This window comes from Pistacia vera, unplaced genomic scaffold (genome assembly GCF_008641045.1).
Source record: "Pistacia vera cultivar Batoury unplaced genomic scaffold, PisVer_v2 Contig890, whole genome shotgun sequence".
NCBI classification, from domain to species: Eukaryota; Viridiplantae; Streptophyta; class Magnoliopsida; order Sapindales; family Anacardiaceae; genus Pistacia; species Pistacia vera.
In genome coordinates this window covers 498376-523223 of record NW_022196768.1, presented here as the reverse complement: position 1 = coordinate 523223, position 24848 = coordinate 498376, and the positions used below count along the sequence as shown (strand labels likewise).

Genomic DNA, 24848 nt, shown 5'->3' with positions numbered 1-24848 from the left:
CCTCGCTCGCTGACATCCATCCGACTGCGTCCTCATCTAGAACCTGCAAAAACATAAAAAAACAACGGGGTGAGCAAAATAATGCTCAATAAGTAAATCCTCTACTTGTCTATCCCCGTAACTCTTTCTCTTAATTCTTTCCTTACTCTCTTCTCTTCTCATTCCTATTCCCTTTCTGTTTCTGTTTCTCATACTCTTTTCTATATACTCTTTGGTGTGTGTCACGGCCTCATCTTACCGGAGGCACGGCTGGGAACTTAACCCACTCTCCATGACTCTATTCATTTTCTCTTTCTGTTCTTTCTATTTCTCTGTTTCCCATTCTACTCATGGGAATATCACGACCTCATCTTACTGGAGGCACGACCGGGAACTCTCCCGCTCTACGTGACTTTTACTCATTTCTGTACCGATCGGATTCGGTTATGCATGGATTCGGAACATTTGGCCATGTGAGTGTACATGCTTTCTCTCTATCTCTCAAATGTCACAACCCCTACTTACCGGAGGCACCGCTGGAACCTAATGTTCCACTGTACGTGACGGTCACGGCCTCATCTGACTGGAGGCACGGCTGGGGATCACAAAGCACCCACTCTCGTGACTTTACTCATCACTCACGGGTTCCCCATCGCACAACCTTCTATATTCTCTTCTTTAGCTCTTAGATTTGTTTAAGCACAAAAACCTCTACTCTTTCTCAAGCTAATACTCATAGTGTAGAAATTCTCTACTCTTTCTCAAGCTACTTCTTAATGCACAATTAATGCATATGGATGGTTCATGCNTTTTCTTTTCCAAGGTAGTGATACCGACACCTAGTTAAAATAATTAACAGTCTGGTCTTCTCATAGCAGCCACATTAAATCGTTTACTTTAGAGAAAAAAATTGTGATTAGGTTTAAACGAAAACAGTTTCATTCTATCCAGAAGATAGAACCTTGCCCACCCCCTCTTCAAAAGGATTCGATATGGCCATATGGTCAGTATCGATTTTATTATATTATTATATGTAACTTCTGTTTTTCAATACATATAATTAAAATTTGTTTTAGGTGGGATTTTAAAAATATATATAATTAAGCCTGCTAATTATGGCACGTGTAAAAGAAAGTTGGGTTTACATTATATGTTTGACGGCTAATTGGAGATTTGTTTAAGATTAATTGGTGGTGAGCTTTAATTAATTTGTTAATTCCTCACTGACAAATGGGAGGTCAGGGTTGACATGACAATAATATTTATTTTAATTAGAAAGAAGCTTCCCATGGCCGATAACTTCTTTTTATAAAATGATATTATTCTTGCCAATATGCAAAAAAGTAGACAAATACAATCTGGCAATGGGGCTTCATTAATTTTTTATTAATTTTTTTTTTTGGTTTTTCTTTTTAATGTGATGTTATTGAACCAGAGTGGCCTGTTATTGACAATGATTCATAAATGATTGAAAACTATCCATTGATTTGTTGAACATAATCAGAACATGGGGGATTTTCTTCAATAAATTATTTCCTATTATTAGCTAATTAAATCATACACGCAATTACAAAAGATTCGCAAATTGTTTCATTAATTAAAATCATATTTATATGGAGATTTAATTGAAATAATAATATGATAAAACGATGAGAAAAGTTTTTAACTTGTCGGTGGAGGGAGACGTTTTTCCATTCAATTTCTGCAAGTTTCCAATGAATAATTTAGGGTGATGTAGATGGTAAACTCAGAAATGATTAGTGGTCAAAATTTTTATTTTGTCGGTGGAAATTCTATTAATCCTTTCACATTTCAAGTTAAGAAAAACTATTAGTACAACCAGTTAATACTGAGGTAGAAGATCCAACAAAGTTTCATCTTTATCCAATTAGTTATTGCTAATGTCAGAAGTTGTGTTCAGTTCAGTGTACCCAGATGGAAGTCCTTTTTAATTTATACTACAAGCCTTAGCTTTCACTGACGTCAACTCTTTTCCTCACAGTGTACCCAGATGAGCTGCAGCGCTTGAATCACCATTTCATCATCTGCTCAATTTTTTTTATTCATAATTTATTGCAGTTGTTCGCAACGGGTCAATCATCAAGTCTGCGGTAAAATTAACTGCTCAGATGAAACGAAATTAAACATTAACTAATGTCATGGTGTTCCCACAGTGTCTTATTAGGAGAAAGAGAATCACAGTCCAATGTAACTTTTATTAGTTTATACACTTTCCCAGGACTTCAGAACTTTGAATGCGAACGAGGAAGGGAGAAAGAAAGCAGAAGAAAGAAAAAGATACATGCTCTTCTTTTTGTAAATTCGGATGAAGAGAGGAAAAATTAGTATGAACCCTCTCGTACATTAATAGAGATGATTATTAAAACTCTTACTCGATCGATAATTTCAAAGACTTTATATAGAAGATTAGTGTGTAATTGAAATAATTAATTATAATAAGGGTGCAAAAATAACTTAACAAAGCTGAGATATCCCTTTAATTACCCTTTATCTTTAGGGGAGAAGTTAAGAAAATGAGGGGTCCAAGGGAAAAGTTTTTCCACCTCGTGTTCCTTGTTATGCTCCTTTCACTTTTACCAAACGAAAGAAAATTTATAGCTCTCTTCTCTCTCTTTCTTTCCAATACTTTTTCTTCTTCTCTCTTAGTCTCTCTTCCAGAATATGAAGTAGGTTTCATAAAGTCAATTGCATTGCTTAAAACACAGGGTAACATTCACATTTCTGGTTTTTAAGCCATCAGGGCTCTTACTGCCATTTCTTCATAAAAAATATTTTTCTTCAAAGACAATTTTTTTTTTGCTTTGGAATATATATATTTTTTTCTCTTTTTATAATCGTAGAATTACAACTAATCTGGCTTTATATTCTTGGCTTTATGGTCGGCTATTTATTGCCCCTTCTGTTGCTACTCTTTACAACATCGCAAACTCTCTCCATCTCCTTTTTCTCACTCTCTTTCTCTCTCCTTCATCTTTTAAGCTGTCATTAAGCTTATTGTTACTTTATCCATTAAGCAAAAATGGGGTTTAAGTCATCTGATAAACCAAAGTTAAAACATAAGAAGGGTTTAGGTCACCGGAAGAAGCACAGGCTCAGAAACTATGTTCTCAAGCACGGCCACGCTTGCTGGAGCTCCGTTCCTGTTAAGCCGGTGAGAACTGCTTATAAATAGTTGATTATTGATTTAGTTTACCGACTTTCCATGCTGCTTATCTTCATTAAATTTTCTGAGAAGATAAAAAAGAGCAGAGCATGTATTCATGAATTATAGGTTTATATAAAGTCCTTCATGTTGTAGCTCTGCAAAATTTATAGTTTGTTCACACATATCACCATCTTTTGTAAGCATTTTCCAAGTTTGTTTGCTTTTCTACAATGTTCCTGAATTTGTGATCAGACCCAGATAAGATAAAGCTCTGTTTTACAAAACAAGCTGCATTTGCTTGATTTCAACCAGATAAGAAGATTAAAGTCGCATTATTGGTGAGCTACTTGAATTGGAGATGAGCAGATGATAATTATAATTTGACCTTTCATTATATATTATTAACTTATATATATCTTCAATAAAAGAGGGTCACGGGGTCCCATTAAATGTTTCTGGTTCTATACATATGAAAATTTGATATTTCATCCTTTTTGGTTGTCTCACTAATTTTCTGTATTATTGGACGGCATGGCAACTCCAGTCAACCAGACGAAAGAATTTTTCGAAAATCTGACATGTTCAGTAGAAAAAAAGATGGATTAATTTCTATTATTCTCAAGGGAGAATAAACATATTAATAATTAAGAGAAAGAAACTAATTATAACTTGAACTTCAATTTACTAAACTAGCCTTGAGATAATTATTTTCAGGACATTAATGAAATTTAATTTTTACATGCATGCAGTTTGCAAAGGAATGGAAAAGCTGCAGATTGAGATGGATTAATTACCTGAGACCAGGATTAAAGCGAGGAATGTTTACTGTACAAGAAGAAGAAACAATCTTGTCCCTCCATCGCCTGTTAGGGAACAAGTAAGTAACGGTCTTAGATGTTGCGGAAAATAATGTGGACCCACCTATTTTTTTTTTTTCTTTCAACTAGTGGGTCCCCACTGAAATTTAAGGTTGACTTTTCTGTTCAGTTGGTCAATGATACTGAAATGGAAGCTATAGTAAACTTTTAAGTTTTAACTGAATTGGAAGAAGCCTTATGGTTATTATTATTGTATTAGATGACAATAATTGATTAAAGTAATCGTTTTTTTTTTCTGATGAATTAGGTGGTCAAGTATTGCTCAGCATTTGCCTGGAAGAACTGATAATGAGATAAAGAACTACTGGCATTCACACCTGAAGAAAAAAGTGGCCAAATTTGAAGAAATGGAAGCTCATATCAAAACCCAGTGCACCGCTACTTCAAGCTCAGAGAATATGGATTCTTCAGTAATCTCTCCTGATAATAATCTCAACACTCGAATTCCAAGCTATGACTCGTTAATGAATCACATGGAGAAATCATCAAGTGATAATAATGACTTGGCTAAAGAGGGTCACAAAAGCTGCTTGCCAAAGCTTTTATTTGCCGAGTGGCTGTCAGTAGAGAATGTTCATAGTGGGAGCTCTGTAAATTCAGGTCATGAGCAAGTGGTTTCCAGGGATGGCTTTAATAATCACAACACAAACTTTGTTCAAGATTCTTTCACGCATGGTTGTTTTTTGAATGAGGGAGCATTTGGTGGTGATTTCCATACTGGATTTAACAATGGTTTGGTGGATGAAATGTTTAACGTCTCGGGATTCAAGTTCGAAGATCAGATTTCTGGAATTGGGTTCGTGGATTCTATCTCAGGGGATGACATATGTAGCCATTTGAATATGAACAATGATGTAATGTACATATGAGAGCATGCATGTTGTTAATAGTTCAAAATTTCAGGGCATGAAGAAAACCTTCTCACTACACTTCTCATAATAATCTTGTCATCTGAATGAGACCCCAAGAAATTAGAAACCATACAAGCTTAATTAGTGGTTGTTCGTCCATGGAATAGTTTCAGGAGATACCCTCTGTTGATTTTTTTTTTTTCCATTGTGCAGCAATATTCAACAGCTTATTGTACTTCCCTTTGCATAAATTTATTTTATTTATGAAAGAACTTAAAAAAATAATCACCATTAATTGTGTTCTCTGTTCTTGACTCTTTATTATCCCAAGGAGATACCTCTCTTGCATTCCAAAAGATTTTAGTCGCATTGACTTTCTAATAAATTCACTCCTGAGGGAATTAAGAGCCACCTCATTACAGCCCTGTCATTGGGTTTTTAAAGGATATAACCTTCGCTTACCTCACAATGAGGTTTGTTAATTCTTTTAGGTTCAGGTTTTTCATTGGCAACTGCCCTTAAAAGTCCACCCAGTATGATGTACGATTAGAAATTTTTAAGGCTAATAATCACAAGAACAGTCTCATTGGATTCCATAACTCATTATCTAATTCATTTAAAACCTCCTCAAGCAATCAAACAACATATCAATTCCATGTCCCACTGACCTGATCCATGGACGTTTTCGTGTAAATTTAAATGTTAATGATTAGATTCAAGTTACATTTTCATATAAAAAGTTTTCTGAGATACAACTTGATCATTAAGCTTTCTATATAATACATTCAGCATCTTTGTGAACTTCAAATTATGAAATCCTCTTTGAGGGCTAAGTTGGCCCAGAAAAGAACAGCAAAACCGACAATAATGATTGTTATAGGTGTCCATTTCAGAGCAATATCCTGCATACAAAAACAATTAATATATAATTTTGCAGCAAAAAANTTTCCATTGTGCAGCAATATTCAACAGCTTATTGTACTTCCCTTTGCATAAATTTATTTTATTTATGAAAGAACTTAAAAAAATAATCACCATTAATTGTGTTCTCTGTTCTTGACTCTTTATTATCCCAAGGAGATACCTCTCTTGCATTCCAAAAGATTTTAGTCGCATTGACTTTCTAATAAATTCACTCCTGAGGGAATTAAGAGCCACCTCATTACAGCCCTGTCATTGGGTTTTTAAAGGATATAACCTTCGCTTACCTCACAATGAGGTTTGTTAATTCTTTTAGGTTCAGGTTTTTCATTGGCAACTGCCCTTAAAAGTCCACCCAGTATGATGTACGATTAGAAATTTTTAAGGCTAATAATCACAAGAACAGTCTCATTGGATTCCATAACTCATTATCTAATTCATTTAAAACCTCCTCAAGCAATCAAACAACATATCAATTCCATGTCCCACTGACCTGATCCATGGACGTTTTCGTGTAAATTTAAATGTTAATGATTAGATTCAAGTTACATTTTCATATAAAAAGTTTTCTGAGATACAACTTGATCATTAAGCTTTCCATATAATACAAGCTTCATTGCGAACTTCAAATTATGAAATCCTCTTTGAGGGCTAAGTTGGCCCAGAAAAGAACAGCAAAACCGACAAAAATGATTGTTATAGGTGTCCATTTCAGAGCAATATCCTGCATACAAAAACAATTAATATATAATTTTGCAGCAAACAAGAAAAAAAAAAAAAAGAATGGGAAGGAATAAACATATACCTCAAGGAGCGGGGAACCCCATATGGAGGATTTAGGTTCAGGAGATGTATATATTCTTTCTGAAGTTTCTGCAGAAATATAAGAAAGTTATATATATAAATATATAGATGATTTATATCAGTTGATGGTTCATAAAAGTAACTGTAAAAACGAAAAACCTGAATGACGTTTCCTTTCTACAATTTGGGACATGTGCTCAATAATTATACTTAGATCTTGCCCACGATTAACAATCATCTTTGCTAGATTGGCCTGTGTTCTTGTATCAAAATATTGCTTCCTAATATTTCCAATGATACTATCTGCAAGACATAGTAGAGATAGGAAATTAAACAATCAACTTTAGGTAAAAGTATCTGATTTGAATGTCAAAATCATCATGTGTTAGAATGGTATCATTCTGATACAAATAAAGGTCCTGTGGTTTCTGAGAAATGTTATGAAACATCACTAGAGGGCTGTCCAGGATCATCAATTGTAGCGCAATTATTAATGTCACTTTACCAAATTTAACAAAGCTGTAGGGCCTTGTAATTTTATCCACAAGGTCACTATCAAACTTCTGGAACTCCTTTTGCAGGTCTTGAAGATAATGGAAAGCTAGTTTTCTTGGATATGAAGAGTCAGACAATGTGATGAAGCAGATTCCATTCTCCATCAGGTAGCTTAATGTCAAAAATAAAGTGAAAGAGATAATCACCATCACCCTATTGCTTAAAAATGGTAACTGCTTTAATTCATTAACTTTCCTAAAGGCCAAATGAACAGTCATATCCCTATTTGATCATTTGTTTTCTTCCTAGCATAAAACTATTACCCAAAAAATAAATTCATGAAGCAGAAAGTTGAAAGCATCAACATGTCATAATCATGCTATGCACATGATCAAATATTAAAAGGGGGTCTTAAAGTCTTTAACTTATATCTTAAGACATATGTTAAAATAAAAAAATAATGTTGATTATATTAATGCATTATTCAAGTTTGTGTTTTTTTCAATTGATTGTTTTGATATAATAAAAAAATTGTCTTTTCATAATCTAAGACTTATGTTAAGACTACCCAATATCAAATACTACAAATTTTATAAAAGTAAATTAGCAATGGAGAAGAAGAGGATACTGAAAGGAGTTGTGATCAACACGAATTGTCATCTTGGAAGGTGCCAATGCTCCTCTTGAGATTTCTTTGAGGATGAACTCTGCTTGTTGCTTGTAAAATGAGAAGTTATCATTCACTTGGTTAATGTACCTGGGGCCTTGTGCCAGAGCTAAACCATCTCTCACCCTTCCAACTATTGTTAGATTTACCATATTCACTTATGGAACTCTTTCTCTCACAATCACTATATAAAGATCAGGTTTTGATGGGCAGAAAACTAAAACCAGGGCAAAAGCCCTAGCTTGAAAATGAAGTAATTCCTTTTCTGGTATGCAGAAGAAACAAAAGAATATTCATTTCCTCTATCTCTTTCTCTTCTTAGTTGTATTTAGAAGTTAACAATTTACAATGAACAAAATTACTTGAGAACAGGCTAACCTAAGCATTAGTTAGGAATGAACACAAACCCAGAAAGTTCAGTAGCCACCATCAGTTCATTTTATATTCAGGCTAAAATGAACGGAGTAGCATCAATTCATTGTGGTGGCCAAATGTCCCTAGTAACCAACATAGAAGAATTTATGATTTTGGCTTTGAAGTGTATTAAATCCTACTCTGACCTACAAAGGGAGGCCCCGCCGGCTTCATTGTTTACAATTACTGTGTAAAAAAATGGAAAATGGTGAAATAGCCAAATAGGCTCTGCCCTGAAACCTATACTAAATAAATACAGGTTACTGTCTTGTTAACAGATAAGAAAAGAATGAAAAGACCAAATATTAATTGGTATCGAGGTGAAGAATTAAGATTACGAGTTAATAGTGAATTGAAAAAGCATATGCACTGTACGAGCTGACAACACAATTAAGAAGACCAGTATTGACAGAGACTCATTTACAATTGTGCACCATTGAAGACCAAAAATTAACTGAATCCCTCTGCACAATCTTAACTACGACTCTTTTCATGTAAAACTGTGACCTTTACTTTATACAGAACTAGTATCTTTCTTGGTTAACTTCAACTTGTGATAGATAAATGTAAAAGCTGTGGCAAGAGTATTCTTAACTCTTTTAAGAGTGACAATGTTATTTAAGTTTAGGCCAATGTATATCTAAATAATCACGTAACATTTATGCACACACCGTCAGTGGCATTTAAACCCATGATCAGATTACATTGATGAGTCCCATAAATTTATATTCTTTACAGCTTTTCTCTCTCTCTTATTAAAAACCCTTGTTACTTGATGGTTATAGTTAAGTCTGAGCTGATAATTGTTTTCTGAAAGAGAAAGTGAAGATGGGAAAAGCACCATGTTTTGATAAGGATGGAGTGAAAAAAGGAGCTTGGTCTCCTGAAGAAGATGCCAAATTAATTCAACATATCAAAGAGCATGGCCATGGAAACTGGCGTAACCTTCCTAAGGAAGCAGGTTTGGTTTCTTTATTGTGTCATTAAACATGGGCTTGATGAAAATTAGCTTTTAAGTCTTTAATGATCTGAGACATAGAAATGATTGTAGCTTTGTTCCACTGGATTAGAAGAAGCAGGACACTTTCTTTTTCATTTATTTGTTTTCTGGGTTTGATTAGTATGCCTGAAATTAACCTTAATATGAATTTTGTAAAGTCCTTAATTACATGAAATTTTAAGCATTAAGCATGATGTATTTTCAGGTCTTCTTCGATGCGGAAAAAGTTGTCGGCTTCGATGGATAAACTATCTTCGCCCTGACATAAAACGGGGTCCATTTTCTCATGAAGAAGAGGCTACTATTATTCAACTTCATGGCTTGCTCGGTAACAAGTAATTACTTGAAGAATATTCGTTTATACTGTGATTTGAACTTTGAAGACCGTCTTCCAGATAAATAGTTTGTATTAGTATTGATTTGCAGCTAATAGCTTTTTGGTGTAGCCATTTTGCACACTTGTGTAATATTCTATATGCAACACTTCAGGTGGGCTGTTATAGCTTCCCATGTAACAGGAAGAACAGATAATGAGATTAAAAATTTTTGGAATACGCATCTAAAGAGGCGTCTTCTTTCCGCGGGGAGCAATAAGCAGAGCCACCAATCCCCATCCTGTTCTGGAACAAGCACTATCAAATTGGAGTCACCTTCAACTTCAACCAGCCACATGGTACAATGGGAGAGTATCAGGGTTGAGGCTGAGGTTCGCTTGTCAATGGAATCGTCCCAACTCAACTCATCATTGGAAGATAAAACTGACTCTGATATCTTTCTTAGATTATGGAATTCCCGAGTTGGAAAATCATTTTGTTCAAGTACTGCTAGGGAAGGTGGAGTGCTTACAAATGCAGTGTCCGAAACATTGCCAACAGAATTGGAATCAGATTCGATTGCTACACTTCAAGCTAGACCCACTGGAACCAGTACTTCTACTGACACCACCACTCAGGAACAAGATGATTGTTACCGACCAAATGTAGATATGGTACCTCCTTCAGACACCAACAGCTCTAATGACTTCCCTGATTCTTTTGATACAGCATTGATGTCGCTACTAGACTTCCCAGTTGTTAAATGACACGGAATTAATTCTTACGCGAACAAACTGATAATCTTCAATGCGACTGAAACTGTCATTTTCCAGACGGGTGGTACCATGGGAAGAGAAATACCTGATGTCTCTAATGTTTCATAGTGTTATGGCTTGTATGTAGAGTAGTAGATTCTCAGTTTCATCTAAAACGCTGTGTTTTAGCTCTGACAAGAGATAGGAAAAAGAGTTAAAAACTGGAACCAAATAGCATGAGCTGAGTTCTATATTTTCTTTTCTTTCCCTGTAACTTCTTACATATGAAATGGGTGTCCTGAGGTTTACTGTTCAGCAAATATAACCGAAAACACAAAGAGTGATTGGATTGCACTTCAGATTCAGCATTATTTTAAACTTCTTTCATACAAATTCAATAATTCATCCCAAAGTATATATACACACAAATACATGACTGTGCACACACAATAATGAACATCTTACATCTATCAATTCTCCACCACAAAACCAAACACCAAGACTAAATTAACAAATGAATGTTCAAATAACATATACATATAATTTAATTTTTCAATCACACTTCAGGGTTTCCAGCCTCAAAAACAGCCAAGGACAAGGAGCTTCTTCGGGGAGGTTCCCGTGGCACGATATTTTGCAGCTGTCTCCTCTGCTTTGAGAAGATCTTCTCCTCTTTTAGCTTCAACCATTGCTCTCTTTTCTTCGGCTTCCCTGTGGATCAGTGCTATCTTGTTTTTCATTTTCTCCACATACTGTGCCTTTTTCTTCTCCAATTGCTCCTGCTCATATATAACAGAATTGTCAGAGAATGTGAATTCTGGAGAGAAAATTTAAGGCAGATTATTAATCCTCCTTCTGCATCAAAGTTTATTAGACGTGGTAAGAACTAGGAAGCAAATTCTTTGAGGTCTACACAAAGAACCGTGTACCAAGTCATAGCGGACTGATTTCAAAACATTATTGTACTAATTATAATACCGAATGTGGTAATTTAACAAATAGAACAAAGCTTAGGAGCCAAACTGCAGGAAAAGTTGGTTCACTGAATTTACCCCGAACAAGTATGACTAACCATATCATTGTTTTCCAATTATAACAGTTACCCTTAGAGGCAAAATCTATCAATAAAAGTTGAAGAGGGAAAACATGAACATTTTGCCTGTAAATGGAAAGTAAAGACAGAGACAGATACATAAACATTTAGGTGTAAAAAATTCTATTGAATTAATTACAACAAAGTTATATATGCTCATGAATAAAGCATTCAGAGAACAAGTTTCTGCAGAACTAATGTTAGAAAAAAAGAAAGCACGTATATATAAACATCAAGGCAGGGTTTTACAATGAGGATATATTCTGAACTAAATTTTCCAAAAATAATGATGTAGCTTTATAGAACTGCAAATGATGTTACTTTCCATATCGACCTTACAGAAAATGGAGACTTACTTCGATATGTTTAAGCTCAGCTTCTACAGCTGCTTTTCGGCTGTTCTCCCATGAACCAATGTCAGATAGCTTTTTGTGAGCTCTGTGCAAAATTTCCAATAAGAATAGTTTAGTACACCAAATTCCAACTGACTAATATGGAATAACAAAAGTTTTGTATGAATCCAACCCATCTTCAAGAAGTTGTAATACACGAAAATTTGAATGAGACTGAAAGGCAATTGTCAGCAACAAGTTTATTGGATAGACCATTACATGTAGAACGGTAAATCACTAAAGCATAATTCAAAAGAAAAAAATAGCTGCATATTATTGAAGAATATACAACTCATCAGCTTATTTTAATTTTTATTCGTTAAAAATGCAAGAAATCAGGACATATCACTTAAAAATAAGACTACCGTCACAGTTAAAAATCATCAATATGTGCCCTGCATAAGCAGGTGGCTAACAAAACACCTATTAAAGTCAAAAGGGGTCTTACTTGTTCTCTGCTTTGGACTTCTCACTTTCTTCCCACGCTCTAATCAGAGAAATCCTCTTCTCTGTTTCAACTCTTGCAAGCACAGTATCTGGAGAAGATGGAGTCTTTTTAGAAGATGGAGTTTTTTTCTCACATTAATCACAAGCTTTAAATATAACAGGCACACAAAAGTTAAGTCAAATTAAGATCGAAAGTTACCTCTATTGACAGAGCCCTCAGTACTTTTCTCCTCAGCAGGTTCAGGAGCCTCTGCGGGCTCTGCATGAATTAGAGAATTTGAATATTTAGTAGATTGTGTGGATAATATCTTGATTTTATTTAGTTTTTTATTGTTGAATAATAGCTTGCTGATTTTTCGTTCCCTGATATTCTTATCAATAACTTCACTAAATTTGTAAAAACTAATGGAAATAATAGGTGCTATATCAAAGTTTTTTGAACAAATTAGGCCCAAATTTTGCAAACACCATTCAAAATTTTCTTAATCTTCTCCAAAGAATCTTAAAATAAAATAATATTTTATTTTTATTTTTTTAAATTATATTAATTTTTCCAATATCCAAACATATTATGATATTTTCTCTGATTGTTTAAAATAATTTTGTTACCAAAAGATGATTTTATTAACAAATAAAAAAGAAGAACAAATAAGAAAGATGATCTGTAAAGGGACATAAAATGAACGTAAGCATCCACTCTGTTTGGTTGCTTAGAAACATCAAGAAAAGCAAAATTAATATCACCAAACAACTTTTTCCTTTAATCTTATTTTCCTCTTTTACAAAACGACCGATGCTAAAGTTTAGTTAAAAAGGGGGAAAAAAAGAGAAAAAGAAACACAGAGGAGAAGAAAGAAATAGTAATTACTTTCAACAACTGCAAGAGCTTTGGAGTCCTCGGGCTTCTCCTCAGCAGGTGGAGGTGGAATTACAGCTTTCTCCTCGGCAACATCTTTGGGAGCTTCAACAGGCGGCTCAGCAACGGGAGCTGGTGGAGGAGGAGGAGAAGGGTCAGCTGGTGATTCGGTTTCAATCTTCTTTGGTTCCTCCTCGGCCATATCTTTCTGCAAGGTGTTGCTAAATTTGGAGAAAAGAAAAGGAAACAGGAGAATATGAAAAGCGGAGAGAATTTAACAGAAATTAAGAAGAAAGTTGGCAGAGAATGGTGGAGGTTGAGATATTATAGTTGGGATTGAAACTCGGAGTTAACTGTAACTTGAAATATCGAGCTGTATTGGTAGGTACCGGTACTCTATTATGCGTTGGCAGACAGTGACTCCAGCGATACACAAAACAAATTTTTACTCATTAATTTTATTACTATTATTAAAATTTTATTTTATATTAAATAATATCNGATATTCTTATCAATAACTTCACTAAATTTGTAAAAACTAATGGAAATAATAGGTGCTATATCAAAGTTTTTTGAACAAATTAGGCCCAAATTTTGCAAACACCATTCAAAATTTTCTTAATCTTCTCCAAAGAATCTTAAAATAAAATAAAATTTTATTTTTATTTTTTTAAATTATATTAATTTTTCCAATATCCAAACATATTATGATATTTTCTCTGATTGTTTAAAATAATTTTGTTACCAAAAGATGATTTTATTAACAAATAAAAAAGAAGAACAAATAAGAAAGATGATCTGTAAAGGGACATAAAATGAACGTAAGCATCCACTCTGTTTGGTTGCTTAGAAACATCAAGAAAAGCAAAATTAATATCACCAAACAACTTTTTCCTTTAATCTTATTTTCCTCTTTTACAAAACGACCGATGCTAAAGTTTAGTTAAAAAGGGGGAAAAAAAGAGAAAAAGAAACACAGAGGAGAAGAAAGAAATAGTAATTACTTTCAACAACTGCAAGAGCTTTGGAGTCCTCGGGCTTCTCCTCAGCAGGTGGAGGTGGAATTACAGCTTTCTCCTCGGCAACATCTTTGGGAGCTTCAACAGGCGGCTCAGCAACGGGAGCTGGTGGAGGAGGAGGAGAAGGGTCAGCTGGTGATTCGGTTTCAATCTTCTTTGGTTCCTCCTCGGCCATATCTTTCTGCAAGGTGTTGCTAAATTTGGAGAAAAGAAAAGGAAACAGGAGAATATGAAAAGCGGAGAGAATTTAACAGAAATTAAGAAGAAAGTTGGCAGAGAATGGTGGAGGTTGAGATATTATAGTTGGGATTGAAACTCGGAGTTAACTGTAACTTGAAATATCGAGCTGTATTGGTAGGTACCGGTACTCTATTATGCGTTGGCAGACAGTGACTCCAGCGATACACAAAACAAATTTTTACTCATTAATTTTATTACTATTATTAAAATTTTATTTTATATTAAATAATATCTCAACTTACTATGTAAACTTGATAAGAGTATATATTATATAACAATTTATGGGTATCCATAACCAAAATCCAACCAAACCGGTTTTTTGGTTAAGAAATTTTCCTAAACCAAAATCGAACCGATTAAGAGAAAAACCGATTTTTCGGTTAACCAGTTAGTAAAAACCGATTAACCAATTTTCTCTTTAACTTTATTTTTTCCCTAATTTAATTATTTTTTATTTTGAGAGGGAAGAGAAAGTAAAAATCGATGAGAACTTAGGAGAAATGTGTGTGTCTGTGTAAAAAAAATAAAGGGAGAAATACGTAAAGGGTGAAGAGTAAAGAGAAAAAGATTTTGGAATTTAGTGATTTTTTAATTTTAAAGTGAAAACTGGTTTTGTAAACCTGGGTAACCGATTTTAAAAATTCTTTAAACTGGTAATCAAATTGAATTTTTGGTTTATGTATTTCCTTTAACAGAAACCGAATTGGTATTTTTGATGGTTCAGTTTTTGCATTTTTTTGAACAACCCTATATAACATTAGTTTTTTAAGTTAATGATTAAAATTAATTAAATAATAATTGCTGAAAATCAATTAATACATATCTAGATTCTAAAATGAAAACTTTGATACTAATTTATTTTATTTTATTTTATTGATGGGCTTAAGATATTCCATTATCGATGGTGGATATTTTTAAAACTTTTTATTAGGTTTAGTTGGCCATAACGTGCATTTAAAGTCGCCTGAATTATTTGATGAAGTACATTTTACTACATTATATAATACTCTTTCCAGAATTTCTATCATGAATATTTGTTAATTGGAATTATTGAATATATATATATATTGCAATCTCGTAATCACTACATTTATGGTAAATATCTTCTTAAATAGCACGACGTAGTTTTAGTGCGGCACTCATATTTTTAAAAATATATTTAGGATAATTTATAAATAAAAGATTGTATTGATGAAATAATAATATTATATTTTTTTATAAGTCATAGTTTTAAATGATGATTATCAAAGTATAATCAACATTAACATCAATCATCATCATTACTTAAAACCCAGGTGTATTGATGACATTTGTGCAATTTTTTTGTGCAGACCTAACCATTACCAAATAATTTCATTCAAATCTTGATGTCTATTTTATAAGTCAAATATTTCATTCAATATGGTTATATAAAATGTTCACGGAAATTACAAATATAGAAATAACAAATAAGATATATAAATCATTTGAGGGTTAATAATTATTTATTTAAAATTACAGAAGATAAATTAAATACATGTGACAATCACAATCAATCATATATCATCCGAGGCACATCGTATTCCTTTTTTCTTTTTTGGAAAGGCTCAACATTAGCTAGGACTGACCAACATTCAATTAGTGAATTTCTCATTATATTAAAACTTCCATAATTGAAAAATTCAAAAACTAATGTACCTTGAATAATTGATTTAACATGTTTTGCGCATTTTAAAACGTATAAGTTGAAACACACATGAAACTCTTCTTATAGCTTTCAATAATTACTCCAACCCACATTTTAATAGCCTCATCACTATATTCTTAAATTATTAATAATATTATATATAATAATGTCTTATTCTCAAAGTTTAATTAATCAATTAAAGATATCATAATTTTGTAAGCCTAACGTTATTAAAATATTATTTGGCCACTGGCTTTTAAAAAATCATATTCATATAATTGACAATTCTGAAAATATCTCCTTTCCAATAGGGGAGACCCATGTGGCAGACAATCGCTCCAAAGACGACATCGCAATAAGAATCCAAATTTCTGACTTATGAGCAAGGGTGGTCCTGGAACAGAATCTAAACGGCGTCGCATAAAATATACAGTACATCAAAGATTCACCACCCAAGTCCAAGTTCCAACCACCACAATATCTTGTGAGATACTCTAACTCAACTCAACCCTCATCACCAATTTCGTGTCGGCGACGGAATCTTTGTGGGCCAGATTGTAAAGTTGGTTATTATCCTTGTTGCAATCAATAAAGATCCACATTATCGGCGAGTTTTTCTCACAACCAATAGTGTCCTGACAGCTCATACAAGGATTAAAATATGAAAACACTTCTTATTGTTTTTGACAACACATTCGTGCCTATCTTAATTCCCCTGCCCAATTTCAAAAAAAAAATAATAATAATAATTAAAAACGGAATATTGCTTTAATCTGATACGCCTTCCGAATGAGGGCATAAAGACAGTTTGAGCGTAACAGGGACTGCAAAAAAACAATTTGAGATGATGTGGATAATTGGTGCTGAAATGAGACAAACTCATTTTGGAAGTATTCATTTTTGTACTTATATTATAAGGACATCCGAGGCGACGTATATCGAATTTTTTTCTGTATTTTTATGGTTTTAGATATGTTGTGTATGATTTTTTTATCAAGTTTGGGTTATTGTAAGGATATAGTTCAACCAAAGATTAGTCTAATTTCATCGATTGTACGATCCAGCGTAAGCTTGTTAATACATAATTCGATCAAGCATAAACTAGTCACGAATAACTCGCGAATGATCATTCAATTAATTCTCAGATATTTTTAGATCTCAGTTATTGTAGGAATGACCAAATCAACATCAATCTCAGCGTCTAATTGCAAGAATATCGGAATTGCAGTTCAGATTAATTGTAATCCCTTTATTTTCGATATTTCCTTTGTATAAACCTTGTATATAAACCCTCACAAATAATGAAAAAGGGGTTACGATTTTAACACAATATTCACCTTGTAAGCTCTCATAGTAAATACAAAAAACAGTGAACTTAGGCTCAAGAGTTTACCTCGTCGAACTACTTTAAAAATCTCTTTGTCATTTACTTTATTACATTTATTATTCATCCACTGCTGATTACCCCTAATCACAATCACATCCATTCTGATCCCATCAAAGTCGATTAGAATTTTCTAGTTAGTGCAGATTTATGCATCAACGGCATAAAACAAGGGTACTCAAGAAAATAAAAAAAAATGAAAAAATTAACTTTGTGGCTTGAGCTATGCAGGAATTAGCATCTGATTCTGAGGATTGAGGTGAGGTCGGAACCCATTATGAAAAGTTAATGTTTAGGGTACCAGAAATAATTTTACCTGACATTATAGACTTGTATCATATAAAGGCCCCGGGGACCTACGGTCCAGGTGGGGCCTTAGTTTTTCTTTTTCTTTTTCCTAAAAAGAAAATAATATTTTATTTTTATTATTTCTCTGCAAACTTTTTGCTGGTTGCTTTTATAATTTTTATAATTAATGATTAATTCATTTCACTCGTAACGAGTCATCACGTCTCAGTGGTGACAGGTGAATTTATTTATGTAAATTTTATTTTTAATTATTTTTAATCTTATTAATTGATTATACTCCTCCTCAAAAATAAATTCCCTAATCATACCTAATTCTCCTTAATGTCAAATGATATGTTTGAATAAGTTATAATAGAGAGTTAATAAGGCTAATCCTATAATCCAACTAACTTTAACGACTGATACGACATATCTCAATTATTATTTTTAATGTTTTCTTTGATTTAATTTAATTAATAATACCGAAAGTTAAAGATAGAATTCGAGATGAAAAAGCATGAGTTATTTATTGTCATCTTCTTTATTCAAAACCTGTGACCACCTTTGGAAAGTACATTTCAATGTAGGAGGCAGCAACCAGAGAATGATTTGTATCTCTATCCAAAGGGGTTAGGCGAAAGCAATTAATGTCAATCACATATGGATATGGTCTCTCATATTGTCGTTCAAAATAATAATAATTAAAAAAAAAACTCTAAATGTGACGCTCTATATAGGGGTCTTAAAAAAAATGTAAAAACTGAATCGAATTGATAACCGAACCGAAAAATCAGTTAACTGAAAAAATAGTTCGATTACGGTTTGAAAAATTCAAAAAACTGAATTTCTGGTTCGGTTACCAGTTTGGGAAAAAATAAAAAACGGTTAATCGAAACCGGTTATATATATATAATAAAAATAAAAATTATATATTAAATAAAAATAAAAATAATATATTATATTATATATTAAATAAAAATAATAATATTTTTAATGTATTGCTAGTAGTGGTTAATGGATATATATGAATGTTTAATTTTTATTTAGATATGTATTATTTATTTTTAAAATTTAATTTAGGAAAAAATAAAAAAAATTTACAAAAAAAAAAGGGAAAATTAGTTCAAAACCGGTTAACCGCTTTTTTAAAATAGTTAACCAAAAACTAGTTCAAAACCGGTTGACCGAAAAACCGATTTTCCCTCCAAATCGGTTCGGTTTCGGTTCAAAAAAATGGTTCATCGGTTCGGTTAACCGTTTTTGAACACCCCTAACTCTCTGGATAAGGACAAGCTTTATTTATATAATGAAAGATGTCAAACTATTTATCTACTGCATTAATTTTTTTCTAAGCTGTGTAAATTATTTTATATTAAGAAGTAATTTTAATTTGTATACTAAATTGGTTTGAGTACCAGAAGAGAAACATTTAAAAAATGACAAGCTTTGTTGGCGGTTATCGGACGGATTGCCACGTGGTGGGCTCCTGAGAGCTAAACATTCTGCGACTTGGAGTTGGCTGTCAGCTTCGACAAGTGGTCCACTGTCGACTGAGCGTCTATCTGTCACAATTATGGATTTATGGTCTGTCATTCTCCTGATAATATATTATTAATTTTTTTATATTAGATTTTTCTTTCATTCATCTATTATTATGTAACACTAACACCGCACTTAATTTTTGAAAACATTAAAAATATTATATACTAGATATGATTTGTTCCCAACTTAACCCCTCCAATCTTACTTTTGGATATCATTATTGATATAAAAAGATATGAATTCATACTTGTATTTTGGTATCAATCAAACCTTGATTTTACATTAATCGATATCATTCCTTTACTTGTACAAATTTAAAAATGGATATTGTATTAAAATTGGACAAAAATATCTCATGAAATTTGTTAAAATTATTTAATGGGGAGATGAAAGTGAAACAAGAGTGTTTGATAACACCTGCTTCATTTTTCCCCCATCAATGCCTCAGATTATTTTGTATTGGTTGGTGCAGGGTCGTCTCAAGAACATTTATGATCCTAGACAAGAGTTATTTTAGGGGTCTTCTAATAATATAAGCATATATTAAAAAAATTATTTCAAATTTATTTTATTGCTTTTTGAAATGCAAAATCACTAGGAGAAGTGGATGACGATCGACAGGCTAACGGGTTCAGGTTTGTGGGGGGTTTTGGAGAGCAAATGTTGGAGAAGCGATGGATGGTGAAATAGGTAATTTTCAATGCCTGGATTGGCCAGAAAGGCTTGAGAAGTCCTAACCCAAAAGGTATCGGTGGCTGGTAATTGACGGAGTAAATAGATGAGGTATGATAAGGATTTTGGTGAGAGGGTTAAGGGGAGGAAGATGGTGATGTCGGGGAAGACCAACAACACTGGGTACAAGCTGAAAAGGCCGAAATGGCTGTCGTGTGCGGTGGAGTTGGGTTATGAGATTTGTAAAAAAAAAAGGCCACATCAAGGGCTATCAAGGTTAGAAAAACACTTGAGAAATGATAAAGTGATGATTCCGATCAATTTAGGTAAGAAAATTGATCGGAATCAGCTCTAAACGGCTGGCGGCAGAAGAGGGGTGGAGATGATTTATGTGAATGTCAAATTTTGGGATGGAATTAGGGTAGAGTAATTTGAGACATTTAAATGACTATTTTAACATTTTATTGTTAAAAGAAATTCAATGTGTTAATTTAGGGGTGTAAATTAGAATATATAAAACTATAGGTATAAACTTGCTATTTTGTCAAACTTTGGATGGGAATAATTTAAAAAATTTATAATAAATTTGGGTCTTTTTAGCTTTTTTTTTTTTTTTTTTTTGCCCCTTGGACTGGATAAAAAATCATACACCATTTTCGTTTTTAAATATATTAAAAAATAATTATAAAAAATTTGGACCCTATTTTTGGGGGGCCTAGGCAAGTGCCTCTCCTGCCAACCCCTTGGGCCGGGCCTGGGTTGGTGTCAATGTCCAATCATAGGTTTAGGTAAATATAAGTTCGATCAATTCCAGTCTTTTTCTTTATCTTCCCATGGACAACTTGAAGTAAATGATATACAGATTTCGCCCTTCATATGTTCTTTCCTTTGAAACCATCGTCTAGGTGTGTTCAAGTTCAACTCAAGCTGTATTATGTCCCACACCACTTATTATTAGTGTAATGGGAAGGCTATTAATATAAGGTAGCTTAATTAAATTATATAGAATAATATAAAAATAACAATGCCACTGTCCCAAATAAATAAAATATTACAGAGGCACATGGTTGATAAGTGACAACGTTTATCTAAAGACACATTTATATATATAATTCACAGCTTAATTACTAGCTTCCACCCAATGGAAAAAAAAATCTTCATCCTCTCTTATTTTTAAGCTGAATGCTATAGTCAATCTTCCGCTGGAGCCGACTTACATGAAAGAATACGAAGGCATTTCCATTGATTGTAATTACAGCAGTGAAATTGACAAGCAAGGCTCTGATCCATATTTAGCGACCGTGAACCTCCCGAATGTGAGCTTCTCCAAGAACCTATGGCAGCAGTGGCGACTGCCAGGACTAAACGAACAGCCCGACGCACGTGCCAGGGCAGCGACGCGCTCCTTATGCATCTGTTCCTCCGATAGAAGAATAACAGAAACCTACTATCCACTACAATATTTTAAAGTATCTCTCCATGTTTAGATTAGATGATCAAAGTTTCATAAGAATAGAAGATTACAATAATGAAAGGGGAATTACCTGAATGCCATAAGAACAATGACGATATCCAATGCCAGAGTGCAAGCTGTAAAGATTGGCGATGGAAGCTCTCATTTGATATTTGAATGCAGCGTAGATGCCAATACAGCCCAGTATCAGGCAATTGCATGGAGAACAAGATGTATAAGCTTCTTTACTTTCTTTCTCCAAATAAGCGCTTTAAACTTATATGGCTGTAATTGTTGAGTAGGAAAACAAAATCAGATAAAAGATTGCAAGTTTTTATTGAACTAACCTCAGAATTACGTTCCTAAAAAGAGTAAAATATCAAACTGTAGCCATCTGATACAATTACAATAAACAAATTACGTAAATTACCTTCACCCCACATGATGATTGGCCAATAAGCATCAGTACCGGTGAAGCTGTTAAAAAATATCAAGAAACATAATAAGAACATAACGTTCTGAGATAAAAAAGAAGCCCTTATCTAAGTACTTTGTAACAGAAAAGCTGTAAGTGTTTCAGAGTAAAGTTTGATACTTCATGGCTAAGCATTAATTTAATCCTGCAAGTATTGCAAAACAATCTTATTGATGATGACCTAACAACCATATCTGATTAGAACTGTAATAAACTTGAGAGTTCGTCACTCAAGTTTGAGATATATCTAGATCTAGTAAAAATCTTGACAAGAAAAAACCAACAAAGCACTCGTATCGAGAATTCTGGACTATAAAACATTAAGGAAAGAGATACCTACAACACAGCCAACAAATGAATAGACACATACGATCTAATCCTTTTTTTCACCACCACAGAGGCTTACCCAAGTGTAGTTTCAGCAAAATAATCCAAATGGTAAATATGTGCCACATCACACACACATCCTGTGGGTGTGGAGTGCACAGATTTTTGCTCTCATTAATAAGGCCTATTTTCTCCACTTATTTCTCACTAACATACAAATAATAATGATATTTTTAACATTATTTTTTTAATAACCAGGGTGTTCGGGTTGCACTTTGACTAATCCTAGCGGACCATTGATATATTACAAGTAAATCACAAATGTAGAGTAAATCACAAATGTAATGGGTGATCCGAAATAGTAATATAAGAAAGGAGGAATTGAAGAGTAGGTGAAAACTTTGTGCAAAGAAGGAATTGGTGTGAGAAAAAACATTAAAGTTTGGTGCACGGGAGAGTAGATTTTGTTTATTAATTACCTTGGGGTGGTTAGTTGTAATTAATGCCCACAGGATAAGACATACACCTACTTTAAGATAATGTTAATTAATACGCCAGAATGTAAGGTACCTTAAATTAAATTAATATAAATAATTTTAGACCATTTTATCCCAATTACACTTTTTTAATAAATAAAAAATAAGGTAAAAGAGTCTTAAGCCTTAGGCATTGGTTGACATCCAATACCAAATCATGATGGAGTCACAACATGCCAATCGAAATGGTAAGAAATTAATTCTCCTCATGAATAGGCATATTTTTGAAAGCCCAAAGTCAAGAGTCTTCTTCAACCTTTCATTAACATTACTTATGATAAGATAACTAAAAAAATAGCACTCGTTTGGACATTATTTATTTAACTGCACAAGCATTGAAATGGCTCTCAAACCACCAACCCAGAAACTATACTTACCAAACTTCGCAGAAAGCAACACAAATGTAAACAGAAAATATCATATTGATGGAAAAACAATTTTTTATTAAATCAATAAAGAAGAAACCCGATTTGGAAATAAAAAGGAGAGAGAGACTTACGTTGAAGATAGACTTTTGTTTGGAGCTTCCCATGCTATCCACCTCTAAAGTGCAGTACCCAAACCAGTACAAAAAACTGCTCCGATAACCGCAAGCGTGTACCACAAAAGTAATGAAGCCGGTACTGCTATCGCCATCGTTTTCTCTCTTCTTCCTAAGGAATTCTGAAGGATAGAATAAGCAACTGCAAACAGAGCATTCCCCTTTTAATCTTTCTAATTTCTTTGCTACTAGTGGCTACGTCTCTCTTAGTATGTATGTACGGTTATTCCGGAGATCTGGCCGTTTGAATGGAGGACTTTTGCTTTTATATTTGGACGATGCCACGGGCTTGATTATGTGTGCACTTCTTGTCCCTTGCTATTGCATCTTCGCGTCTCTGCCTCTACCTTGGTACTTGGACAGTCAGGACGGCTAACTTGCCTTTCCAAACATGCCCTTGTGAATTTCACCTATTATTTAATATTCTACTCCTTTAATTATTTATCTTATGATGATACCAGAAAACACCCATTCAGAAGAGAAGGCTGAAATTGTCTTAACATATTAATATCTAATAAAATAATTTACAGAAAAAATCATAATTCTAATTTGAGGCTTTCCTAATTTGTAAAAAAAGGAGGATTCGAGTGATTAAGCAATGAGTGGCTGTTAAAAGTTTTGCTGAGTTGTTAGAGTTTTTTTTTTTTTTTTTTTTTTTTTTTTCGCAATGTCCTAAGATTCCCCTTCAAAAAGTGGGACGTGGATCTCTATTTCCATTTGACGGCAGGGTTGTACGACGGCGTAGCAGGCAAAACTTGCGAAAGGGCAATTTGATTAGCCGCTGCGAAATGGAATTGAGTAATCAATGACATCGTAGTTTGAGGATTGGTGGTTGGCCGATTCAAAACGAATACCTGTGGGCTCCAATTTTGTAGTGGAATCTACGGTGAGATTTTGTCATCTTGTTTGACTTTTGATCATCGACCCCTGTCTCTTATCGTCTGAATTATGAGAGCATGACAAGCGTTGTAGATCACATAAACATCTCAATCATAACGAAAGAACGTCTCACCTAAATATCTATCCATTTTGATCATGTCAAGTGATCTCTAATTCACTAGAGATCCACCCAAAATTACTGGGCCTATGGGCCTACAATTTTCAATCCATAACCATCCCAAAAGATTGTTTCCAATGAGTTAAAGCCATCGACATTTGGGCTTTCAACAACCAATTCATCTTTTTAGACGATCGCAGTCCCACCCCCAGGTTTAGCGACCCCCCAAATTCATACCCCTGGTTACTTTACTATATTCTCACCCGTTACAAAACTACGATGTAAAGATGGTTGTTGGGAGTTATGCTATCCCTACGTTCCTTTGACTTTTGATTTAATCTACCCCGCACTAGGTCCTAGAGTGGACAAATGGGTCGGTGGTTAGGCCGTCAACCTAACCGGCTCGACATGAAGAGGGTTCAACCCCGGAACCCCTATTGGGGGTCCGTTTAACCCAACCCCGCGACGGGTCGAGTTGCATATGGCCAACCCGTCCAACCCGCGGGTTGCTTTTTTTTTGCGGACATAGCGGTTGGCCGAAAAAAAAAATTAACAAATTACAAACTTACTTTTGTTTTTTAAGTTTCTCCCATTTTTTTAGGTTCTTTTATTAAACTATTATGATTGAACGTACAATCATTTACACAATAAATTAAACTATACTTCTAACATCAAA

At 33.7% G+C, this 24848-nt stretch overlaps 4 protein-coding genes across 5 annotated transcripts; 2 read left to right on the top strand and 2 right to left on the bottom strand.

The window, feature by feature from the left end:
• The first annotated feature begins 2956 nt into the window (after positions 1-2956).
• LOC116119500 (transcription factor LAF1-like) lies at positions 2957-4937 on the top strand. Its single transcript, XM_031405447.1, has 3 exons — positions 2957-3151; positions 3895-4022; positions 4271-4937. Exons 1-3 carry the CDS (start codon positions 3020-3022, stop codon positions 4890-4892), a joined length of 882 nt encoding a protein of 293 aa, XP_031261307.1. The 5' UTR covers positions 2957-3019; the 3' UTR covers positions 4893-4937.
• A 740-nt stretch (positions 4938-5677) lies between these two features.
• LOC116119477 (25.3 kDa vesicle transport protein) lies at positions 5678-7913 on the bottom strand. The gene is made up of 6 exons (XM_031405422.1): positions 7723-7913; positions 7105-7265; positions 6759-6902; positions 6601-6668; positions 6469-6519; positions 5678-5776 (listed from the first exon to the last, which is right to left on the bottom strand). The coding sequence occupies exons 1-6, from the start codon at positions 7911-7913 to the stop codon at positions 5678-5680; spliced, it is 714 nt and encodes a 237-aa protein (XP_031261282.1).
• A 950-nt stretch (positions 7914-8863) lies between these two features.
• On the top strand, positions 8864-10321 carry LOC116119482 (transcription factor MYB17-like). The gene is made up of 3 exons (XM_031405426.1): positions 8864-9136; positions 9381-9510; positions 9665-10321. The coding sequence occupies exons 1-3, from the start codon at positions 9004-9006 to the stop codon at positions 10254-10256; spliced, it is 855 nt and encodes a 284-aa protein (XP_031261286.1). The 5' UTR covers positions 8864-9003; the 3' UTR covers positions 10257-10321.
• Positions 10322-10588: 267 nt separating this feature from the next.
• On the bottom strand, positions 10589-14419 carry LOC116119480 (remorin-like). Of its 2 annotated transcripts, none has more exons than XM_031405425.1 (5): positions 14037-14419; positions 12376-12435; positions 12178-12265; positions 11694-11775; positions 10589-11023 (listed from the first exon to the last, which is right to left on the bottom strand). In XM_031405425.1, the coding sequence occupies exons 1-5, from the start codon at positions 14224-14226 to the stop codon at positions 10823-10825; spliced, it is 621 nt and encodes a 206-aa protein (XP_031261285.1). In that variant the 5' UTR covers positions 14227-14419; the 3' UTR covers positions 10589-10822. The 2 variants fall into 2 exon arrangements, with proteins under 2 accessions (XP_031261285.1, XP_031261284.1); XM_031405424.1 differs by lacking the exon at positions 14037-14419 and adding an exon at positions 13045-13421.
• Between the last annotated feature and the right edge of the window lie 10429 nt (positions 14420-24848).